Source organism: Cyrtonyx montezumae, unplaced genomic scaffold (genome assembly GCF_038088225.1).
Source record: "Cyrtonyx montezumae isolate F1298 unplaced genomic scaffold, pur_monq_1.0 scaffold_0, whole genome shotgun sequence".
Taxonomy (NCBI): Eukaryota; Metazoa; Chordata; class Aves; order Galliformes; family Odontophoridae; genus Cyrtonyx; species Cyrtonyx montezumae.
Window position 1 is genome coordinate 43,214,076 of NW_027071824.1, and position 11,533 is coordinate 43,225,608.

The 11,533-nt window shown below is 35.9% G+C and overlaps 1 protein-coding gene across 1 annotated transcript; it reads left to right on the forward strand.

Moving 5' to 3' along the window:
• Positions 1-447: 447 nt before the first annotated feature.
• Positions 448-10,929, forward strand: TMEM244 (transmembrane protein 244). The gene is made up of 6 exons (XM_065736754.1): positions 448-480; positions 5,015-5,100; positions 5,664-5,737; positions 8,066-8,191; positions 9,818-9,862; positions 10,835-10,929. The coding sequence occupies exons 1-6, from the start codon at positions 448-450 to the stop codon at positions 10,927-10,929; spliced, it is 459 nt and encodes a 152-aa protein (XP_065592826.1).
• Positions 10,930-11,533: the final 604 nt, after the last annotated feature.

The window sequence follows — 11,533 nt, forward strand, 5'->3', positions numbered from 1 at the left end:
ACAAGGTGAAGAATATACTGTTCCATGCCTATGATTGCCGTAATTACTGTTAAAAATTGTAAAACTAATTAAAAGTATGGAGTTTAAGCAATCCTAGTGAACTATGATCAAATGAGTGTTGAAAAAATCAAATAGAAGGTAGAAAACACTATTCATAATTTTGTCTCTAAATGGTGAATTTGTATTATAGATAGGCTTTTGCCAATTGAAGATACAAATATATGGGCATTAAATCAGTGAGTAGGATTTTCTATTTGGTCTTCAGCGGCTTAGAGTTATCTCACAGATGGCTTCAGTCTCAATTCAGTTTAATCCAATCAACTTACCTTACTCTGTCCTGTACTTACCTATAAGAATGGTTTTTGGGGTGAAAAACAGCTGCTTCTTCCTGTTGTTATTGGCATAAGAAATATAGCAACAACTCTTCCCTTCACTCATCATGTGTCCATGGCTCTCAAGGTCAAAACTGCTGAAACCAAGGTAAAGGGAATTGAGTGTGAATGGTGCTGTAGTACTTAGAGTAATAGTGGGACTTAGAGTATTAGTCAGATCCTGCTGATCTTGAAAAAGCTGTTGCTTTCATTCTTACAGAGTATTTTTTTATTTTTTATTTTTTTCTAAAAAATAAATTGCAAGGGAGATGTTATCCCATAGAGCTGATAACAAGTACTGCAAAGTACATTTTATAAGAAGGATTTCAAAATATATGGAGTGATGTATGTATGAGATGTAATCTTGGAATTTTATCCCAAATTTAATGACACTGATATATTCCCAAAATTCTTTCAGTGCCTTTGGCATGTAATAGATGGCTCTGTAGTTTTTAGCCTGTATTTCTCTCCTTGAAATATTTGAAGTGTTAGAAAGGGAAAAAAAGTTAGAAAATAAAATACATTTTGATATTCAAAAATATCTACAATTTTCAGTGGAAAGTTTAAAAAAAATGTTGAATGTGATACTATGGGAAATTTTTCAAACAGTACTGATTTTCATGTTATTCACTTCCGAGTACATTCTTAGCATTGGGACACATGTCTTTCTTTAACTTCCTTGACTGGTCAAAACACACAGTACCTCGCTGTGTCATTTTGACAGGGACTAATACTCTGGGTACAGAGAGAAAAATCCTGTGCCTTTGAAGCCAAAGCAAGTTTGTCACTGACTTCAAGAGAGGACAGGAATTTACCTACTGTAATTAGAGGTCAACAGGCCATCAGCTCACAGCCTTTCTTCAGCCTTGTTATTTTCACTTCAGTCCTGTCTTACCACTTTTATTGCCGTACGAATCTGCATCTGAAGCAGATAAGGCTTACAGGAGGCAGATAAGGAGAATTCCAGGAAATGTGCATCTGCTCAGAGAAACTGGATGAAAACGATTCTCACCAAAATCCTGCCATAGATTCTGCTTCCAATATTTAGAGATTCTTTCAGGACAGGAGGGGCAGCATGTTACTTGCAAGTAACACTGCTGTCAATGAACATTGCATTGGCTGTGGAGTGCATCATGGAAAAGATCACACGGGTTATTTGGCCGATTGTAATTAAGAATAATACTAAAGATACAGGACACAGGAAAGCTGTATTTTCCCCTCAGAGAAAACCAGTTGACAAGAGATTAATCATTCTCCATTTTTATTTTACTTTCTTTTGATGTTGAGAAATAAGAGCAACAGAAAAGTGTAAGACTCTCCTGAACATTTACACACTGACAAATGCCAGTTTGTACATGCACAATAGGTTCCTTGCCTACTGCATTAAAAATCAATGCTCCTTGTAACTGTGGGACATACAGTGTTGTACTTTCACTTTTCATATCTAGCAACATAAAAATAATATAAATCGTACGCAAAATTCACAAAATCCACACTTCCATCAATGTCAGATTCTTCCATAACTATGTTATTTAACATATGTCCAGAAGTAAACACTGGGGATGTCCAAGTGAAGCTTCATCCAGAGAGGCACCTGGTTTTGCTTTAAATAATCCATTATTTCCAAAGGCAGTTTGTTCCATTAACTAATTGGCTTTACAGTTAAAAATGTCTTTCATGTATCTTTTCCATTTGTCTAGCTATAACTTGCAGCTGTTTACTTCATATGGCTTTTCTGATAGATTAAAGAGCCCCTAAGTACCTGGTATTTTCTGCCTGCAAAGGTACTTATCCATCATAATCAAATCAGCCCTCAGAGCTAAACAGATTGACCTCTTTAGAGTTGTAGTCCTAATGAAAAAAGCATTTCTAGCCATCAGCTCTCTTTTATGGCTCTTCTCTGCACCTTCTTCATTTCTTAACATACTTAAATAATTGCTGATGCTAAACTGGATGCTGCTTTATGTTCCCTAATCCCATGTTCAGTGGTAATACTTTTTCCTAGCTTATCTTCATATTCTCCCACCTTAAAACATATAGCCCTAAGGGCTTGTTTTGTGTCACACAATGGAAAGGGAAGCTCCTAAAAATGAATTAACTTGAACTAATATTCATGTATAGTTCTTTTCAGAGACACTGCCTCCTTGAATAAGGACTGATTTTTCATCAGCTTTTTCCAACATAGAATAAATTAAATAAAAAATTAAAATTCTATTTCAGAACTGGCTTCTGTTTTACTTTTTTTTTTTTTAATTGAAAACTTGGCTAAGAACTGTGTTTTATTTAAAAAATAACAATCACTGATATGGTACAGATTTCATATCTGGAGGAACTTAGGTGAGAAAGTTTCATCTTAGGTGTCTGACACATTGGACCATGCAGAGCTAGAAGCAATCAGGAATAAGAGTGAAAAACATAAGTAGTGAACAAAATATTCACTATTTCTGATATCGTAAGAACTAGAGGGCTATAAGAACAAGTGTGGCTATGAATCAGAGAATGATAGAATGGCTTGGGTTGGGAGGGACCTCAGGGATCATCAGGTTGCAACTCCCCCACCACAGACAGGACTGCCAGCCACTAGATCAGATTGCCCAGGGCCCCCATCCAGTCTGGCCTTAAACACCTCCAGGGATGGGGCACAGCCACTCTGGGCAACCTGTTCTAGCACCTCACCAATCTCTCTGTAAAGATTTTCTCCCTGACATCTAATCTAAATTTCCAGTCCTTCAGTTTAAAACCATTCCCCCTTGTCCCATCACTATCTACCCATGGAAAAACTTGATTTACCTCATGTCAATACGCTCCCTTTATATAGTGGAAGGCTATAATGAGGTTTCCCCACAGACTTCTGTTTTCCAGGCTGAACAAGCCCAGTTCCTTCAGCCTGTCTTCATAGGAGAGGTGTTCCACCCCATGCTTAGCTTTCCTCTCCCTTTCTTTCATGGAATTTACAGCAAGTAGGATATGGATTTTTTCTTGAAAGTGGAAGTTTGAATTCTTTAAGGTACAATGAGTCATCGCACACAAGGTACAGACATCTTGAGTAAATGTTATCCAAACCACTCTAATGCATTCTTAACAGTGCATTTTCTGCCGCTCAAGCTTTTACTTTGAAGTTAAGTGAAGGAGATACACTAAAAGCTGAAATGGATTTAGCTTCTGCTAAATAATTATTGGTAACTGAAGGCACCAGAATGGGTAGGTAAGAGATCAGAATTAACATGAAGGCCTTTATTATGGGCCATCAGTGCATTTTTTGCCGTGGGGATGTTGCTGTTAATAGTATCCATGTTCAGTCTTTCACTGAAGAACAAGACAAATACAAAGAGAAATGATGCAACTGTTGCCCATTTCTGAAAAAATCACCAAAGTACAGTGAAAGAGGATCTATTGCTACATATTAAGTTTTGCTAGACCTCAAGTATATAGAAACGTGGAAGAATAACTAGGAAGAGACTACCAGCTAAACTGAGAAAATGCAAGACAAACTGGAGTTTATAGAAAATAACTGATTTTATTTACCAGTCTAACAGACTGTAGTATAGGTCTTCAGTTTCGTGTTCTCAGGTAAGCACAAAATACTGCCAAAGCAGTTACTCAAATGTGATGCACAGCAATCCCCAGCCCGTGTACCAATTAAAAAGCTAGAATGTCATTGTATCATCCCATATAAACAAAACTGACAGTGTTCTGCATTAGCAGGATTCTATTTTCGTCACCCAAGTATATTAAACTTTGAAACATAATTTTACCTTATACCTGTATGAATTAGTGTAAGTCCTAGGGTCCACATAATTCAGGAAACCAACCTAGCTGAGCAGAGACATGAATAATGATTTACCTGAAAAGAAAAAAATCTGTAGATGTTTTATGGACATGATCAGGTTAAGGTTCAGTTTTTTTACTGGTTGTATTACTTCTGAAACTTCAGAGAAGACTGTCTCTCTTCTCTTAAAGACCTACTGCTTGATCATAAAATAGTGGTTACTTTCTGAAATTCATATGCTTAATTATTTTGTTATTGTTGTTTGTTTGTTATTAATTGGGAGCTGAAATTTATTTATTTTAAATAAACAAGCAATTGAACTTTGAAAACCATTTAACAGTTATCCCTTATTACTCACTTTAGATGACTATATCCATAGCTTTGGAAATAAATACTGGAAAGACATATCTTCTAGACACTGAAATACTTATTGGTTACTTCTTTATAATTTTCTGTATTTTATTTGTATACAGTTTCAACGTAATTGCAATGGTGGCATTTCTTTTAAGTTAAAAATTAAACTAGATCATCTGAGTGATCTTAAAGAGGTCACCAGAGGTAACCACCACCTTACAGAGGTTACCAGTAGTAACTGTTAACAGATATACCTGGTATTCTCTGAATGCTTATGAATTCAATAGCTAAGTAGTAGATAAACCATTAAAATAAGGAACCATGCATTATAACAACACATCAGGAGCCAAAATATACTAATAAGCTCTTAACAACAGCTTTTGTAACCAACAACAGCAAAAACTTCTGGCTAAATATTACATTTTCTAAAATATTATTCTTGATAAAAATCTGAAATTATTTTTGATGATAACATATGTACTATAAACACAGCATTAGATTTTCTTTTTCTCTTTTGCAGGTTGTTCTGGTGAACTTGTTGATATGCATGGCAGTTTTCTACACTGTGTACTATGTGGTCCTCTCCGTTTGCTTTGCCATATTCAAGTAAGACATCCTTGCCTTTACTATGACCGCATGCTACAACTGGATATACAGGATATAGCAGGTAGAGCAGAGACTGTGGTGAAGAGGCATTCAGACTGGAGGAATCCAGTCTCAGCTATTCTGCAAATATGTTTTCAAATTCAGATAAACTGTTGTAACAAAGCCTTCGTTAAAATGTACATATCAGCAAATGGATACTCAAAAGCAATATAAAATGCTGGCTCCTTTTGCACTTGCATCCTGTAAGTAAATGAACATAAGAGAAAGATGGCATAAAAAATTAAAAAGGAAGGATGTTATAGTCAATATGAAAGAGAAATCATCTTCCCTTAGGAAACTATTGATTAGCATGTATAGCACCAGACGTGTCTTAATAGAAGTGAAGATCACAGAAACCATGTGTGAGGGCAAGATCAAAACTTGAATAAAATGTAGAAAGCCTAGAAAGTCTGGAATATTCAATTTGAAATCTTATTTAAAAGGACCAGTAATTCATCATGTAATCTTTAAATCTTTATTGAAAATTAAATTTATGGTTAAATGTATTTATTCTATTTCCACAGGGTTAAAATGTTGGATGGTTTGGCACCTTTTGATTTTAAGACAAATCCATCATGGCTTAACCCACATTATATAGGTTTGTTTCTCTGTTTTCTCTCAGTCAAGAAAATAGATCATATCTGGATGTAAACTTGCCTTCCATATGGACAATATTTTAGAGCTTTTTTAGCAATGGTAATTTTCAGTATTTTGACTACACTACATTTAAGTCTTCATTCATTTTTGTTGCGCTTTATATATTGCTATTTATTACTCAGATGATTGCTAAACATTTCCTTGGGGTGTTCTGATCTTGATCGTTTGAAGACAACGTACTGCATCCTCTACCAGGATGCTGCATTTTCATGAGAGAACAGTGACCTCTTCTCTGTAAAATTCCTCCAAAAATTTATTAAATTTAACTTCCATATTATAACACATTTCTTATGAACTGTAATGGACGGAGAAGCTGTAGAACAGGTCATATCCAACTAATGGAAATTTTGTTTGGTAATGCCCAAATATAACAGATATGAAAATTTCAGAGTTTTATTGTAATTAGCTCCTAAACAGATCTTTATACAACCTAACACAAATTCCTGCAGTTTTGTCTGAAGCCTTCAAATTATGTTCATGTTCCTAAGCACTTGTTTCAAAAATTACATGCATACATGAAATTTCACCAGACTTGCATTCTATTTTGCAAAGGAAAACCACATCCCCAGTAATTAGAACACTGATTAGAACTGCTCAGAAGCAAATTGTTCAGTTGATCATGTTAAAAAAAATGATAAAAATGCATGAAAATTTGTATTGCGTCAATGTGGATTTCAGATGGAAAAAAAAGAGCATTGCATTTGCATCAGTGGAAAAGAAAATGTAATCATATTCCATTAGAACTACTTTTCAGGACCCTAACTTAGTTACTGTATCTCAGCATGACTTTTGTGCTCCAGAATTATATCAGACAGTTTGATGTGGTATGTTTACAAGTTGCCAAAGACAGCTGCTGTGTCATGCAGCTGGTTAGAATTCAGTCTTGACTTCTGTCCATCTGGTGCAACAACATGGAGCAGCAAAGCCTAACAAAGTCTCTTTAAAGGCTATGGGCACAGAGACACAGCTGAGCCCTCTGAGTGGCATTGCAAGTGAGAATTAGTTTGTTCAACAGTCTCAGTCATGCCCAATAAAGTGGAATGATGCTGCTAAAAGATAGCCTGGAAATAAATAAGTCTCAGCTCAGAGCTATAGTTGCTGGCCCAGTTTAATGGAAAACATACAGTGCACCTGCTTGCACTGAGCATACTTTGGAAATTATTGGAAAAAAAGTTAAGTAGACACTACTAGGATTAACTTTAATAAGAAAAAAATGCATTGTCATTGCTTTTTTTGAAGTGTATTGTTATGTTTCCCTAACCACATGTGGTTTTATAGTTGCTTCTTTCTTCATTTGTGTTCTTAAGTTTCTTTCAGCTGGTGGGTGAAAGATCCAGATTACAGTAGGAAATAATTGACTGTATAAAGAATGGAATAAAATTGAGCCACAAAATTCTGCCAGATGTATAAATTAAATACAGTGAGAAAATAATAATGTTCTCTCTGAGCTACAGTAATGTTAAGTATTACATTACTGCAATGGCAATATATATATAATATATATGTGTGTGTGTGTGTTTGTGTGTGTGTATGTTAAAAATATTGTTTCAGTATGTCTAGGTGCTTTAAAAAAAAGAAGAAAAAGACCTTACCTTGAAAATTATATGAATCACTAGTGTGCTGTTATTGCCTGTTACACCCAGGGTAGAGCTGGAGGATCAGCAGGCATCTCCCAGTCAGCTCCTGATGTGATGCGGAACCGTGAGATCCACAGGGATGGCCTGTGCTCAGCTCATAGGGATGACTTTCTGATCTATTTCCCCTTAAGTGTCTTGTCTTTAAGCTGCACTGCTACACATACATGATGTGAAGCATTGGAAAAGGAGAAATCTATGAAGTTTCCTACTGGATGTAAAACCTTAAGCACACTGCTCTGTTTCAGAAGAGAAGGAATTGAGCTATGCCAGTATCAATCAAGTGCCATATGCAAAGATCCCAGGTGGATTGTCTCTCAGTGACATTTCCACACTATATCTCCTCAGGGCCATACTTAAAGAACTGGTCCCCCTCTGCTCATCCTCACATTTTTAACAAAAAGTACAGAACAGTTGTAAGTCTATGGGTAAATCAGTATTGAACCCAAGTGGATGTCTGTGGTAAAATTAGAGATGAACTTTATAATCAAAGCACTAGTGTAATATTTGACCTAATCAAACATAATTTGCATAACATTGTCTCAGGCATTTTAACTTCCTATTGCTATTGCATTGGAATAAGAAGAAAGGACTTTCAAAACTGTACTTGGAGTAAATACTCTTTTAATTTTCAGTTCTTGTAATCTCACTGGAAATAACTTACTTTGTTTGTGGTCTGCTGTTTGCCCTTGTGGTGGAAGAATGGGTTTGGGATTATGCTGTAACAGTTACTGTTATTCATATCATCATAACTTCTATTGGTAAGTATGTTTACTGCTAAATATATGTATAATATCACATAAAGGAGAATTGATCATGACTCACCTGCTGTGTTACAGGTTATCATTCTTCTTTGGAGATAAAAAAACATCTCTGCTTTCTATCCATTTGACTTATGCATGTATTTAAATTTTTACTTTTAAACCTCAATTCTGTTTTTGTTGCAGCATTTAAAAATACATCTTTGTTATAAATATTTCAGAGATGTTTTCTGTAACCTGTAATGACTGTTAATGTCAAATCCTCAGCCTAGAGACAATTTCTGGAGGTGTATTCTCTAAAACAAGAAATTCATTGCTGTCCCCTTCTGACTCATTAATACTTCAACATTAGTTCAGAGTGAAAATGGAGCTTGCTTCAGCAGAGAAAACTGGTTGCTTTTAAGTTGAAATATTTGAACTAAAACCTCATAGAAGAAAATGTATTTTACCATTGAAGTGTTATTTGTTTATTTCCTCTGTGAAACTCTTCTCCTTTTTGAGAAGAAAGGAAGGGAAAAGATGTGGGTGGCTGAGCCCACATGGTGACTTCTTCTTCTGTAGAAATGAGCTTAATACTTTTCTTCTAGAATTTAGAGTTAGGAAAAAAAAAAACCAAACACATAACTGACTAATTAGAACTCCCTCTCTGCTATACAGAATAATTGATCTTCCATCTACCAGTGCATCACCAATTTGCTCTTTAGCACTTTATACAAAGATTCCCTAGTTCCCACATCAAGTTATACCAGAAACTGATAGTTAATTCACGCAATTAAGTATCCTTTCTCATTTACTAAATTTGATTTCATGGACATTTAAGCTACTGTTATTCCTTATGAATATATACATATGTTTGTATTTAAATCAAGAATTTTACGAAAACTACAACAAAATATGCTTTCTGTATAGCTTATGCAGCAGACTGTCTTCTATCGTTGTAATACATGGCACCTTTTGATCTCCAAACAGCTCTTGTTGCTCTCAGATGGGCAATCCAAGCTGTGCTGCTGAACTCACAATGTGGAGCATGCAGCCTCCCAGTGCCTCCCTGCTCTCTTCACTGCTCCACAACCCTGCCAACCCTAATGGGGCTGCAGTGGTTAATATTGATCATACAGCAGGGACGTGGGGAAGCCCACGCAAGGCAGAGGTAGCTGCAAGACGTGGCAGAGCATGCCAAGTAACAGAGATCACTCACAGGCACAGCTCTGTCTTTCACATGCTGTTATCACCCCTCAAATTGAAATTGTCAGGCAGCTGAATTACTTGAACTGCATCAGTATATCGACTTCCTACCAGGTGAGCAGTGTCTCTGTTATGCCAAACATTGAACGAGTATGTAATAATAAATGAATTCCCTTTTCAGATATTTTACAATCAAAAATCTCAGCTTAGCATACACTTCTACTGTTTAAGATTTGACTCTCAGAGGGATTCCTTGCCCACTGAGCATAACTGTATGATCAGGCATCTGAACGATGAGGATCTCAATAACAATTTGCAATTTCAATAAATCTAATGCATATAATTTATAAAAGACAACTAAGCAGACACTGTATATCATAATATAATGTTTACATATCCTCATCTTTACTGTTTACATTTCTCTTTTTCTTCTCCTTGCAGTTATGTCTGAATTTCCTCTGATGTTACACTGGTGGCTGGCATTAGGTATAATAGTCTTTAAATTTTAAGTTGTTAGAATCTAGAAAAATATCATTTACAGTATGAGTTTTTTCTCTTGTAGTCTCAATAATTTGAGAATTGCCAATATTTAAGGGAGATACATTTGTTTTTCATTTACTTTTCTTGTAAGAACACAGACAAGTAACACTGGGCTAATGTCTATTTTAAGACCAGAATGTATTCAGCTTATGATAATCTTCCTAACAAATAGCAGATATGTTCATGTTGCTGAAATGAGTCACGCTAAGTCCTGACTAATCAAACTATCTATCTCATCTAATTCAGGTGTCAAAGAGGCAGTTTTCCAAGCTAGTCTTTCTTGGTACTCTGTACAACGAGTGGAAAAAAATGAAGTTCAAAAATAATTTTTATGAATGCTATGATAGTAATAGGACAAGGGGAAATGATTTTAGGCTCAAAGAGGGAAGGTTTGGATTGGATGTTGGGGGAAGTTCCTCATAGAGAGGGAGGTGAAGTGCTGGCACAGGTTGACCAGAGAGGCTGTGGATGCTCCATCTTTGGAGGTGTTCAAGACCAGGTTGGATGGGGCCCTGGCCAACCTGGGTACCAGATCTGGAGGTTGGTAGCCTTGCCTGTGGCAGGGGGGATGAAACCTGATGATTTCTGGGGTCCCTTCCAACTCAATTAATTATGAAATATTAAGGGAGGAAGTATGGACATCTGTTCTTCTTTCTTTTATGATGGATAACAAGGATCAGCAGCTGTAGTATATTCCTAACAGAGACAGGCAAATAGATTTCCTGTACTGCAATCAGTTTTGTATCAGAAATTGCTTCAACAGATCTTTTTTGTTGGTGGTTAAAGTCTCGGACAAAGGGTTTAAGTGGGAAGACCATTAAAAAAAAAAGTCAAAAAGAAGGATTGCCTGATGTTTTATTATAATGTTTGCATCCCACTATGCAAATCAATACTCAACAGCCATGTATTTTCTTTCAGGATCTGGAGTAATTTCAATGATTTGTGGAGGACAGATTTTGGCATATTATTTATTTAAAGACAACTTCATTTATCCTGTTCTAGATGATTTTTAAAAAGGAAAATTAGATCCTGCATTTATATTGATATGATTTCTAAGATTTCTTACACAACATAATTTAAATGAGGCTAGAAACCGTCTAACTGTAAGGTTAATAGTTTGCATCTTGTATCTTACTTTCATTTGCAAAGTCAATGACATCACTTTCAGTTGTTGTATGTAATCACTCTTAGCTTTTGTATGTATGTTTCCATTTAGCAAATAATTAGATAACTGTATCTTTTTAAAATACAAACAAGCAAACAAGACTATAAGAGCAACGATTGTAGCACTCTTGCAAAATGCTACAGGGAGAAATGAACTTGTATTTAATGTCTTCAGAGCACTTGTTATCTGTTGCAGTTTATAGAATGTTGATTCTAATTCAGGCAGCAGTCTGGCCTCTCACAAGCACTGCAGGAATCTAACGTCACCCCAGCTGGAACAAAGCATTGGAAGGCAAAACCCCTGACTTCCCTGAACGTCACACTGCTCTGTATCTCTTCTTAAAGCTCTCACCTAGAAGGTGAACAAGTCAGAAGAAATCAGGCTTACAACCACTAATGTTTGGTTGACTCCTGAACTTCCAGGGATGCTAAGTTAGATTTTCTATGACAGCT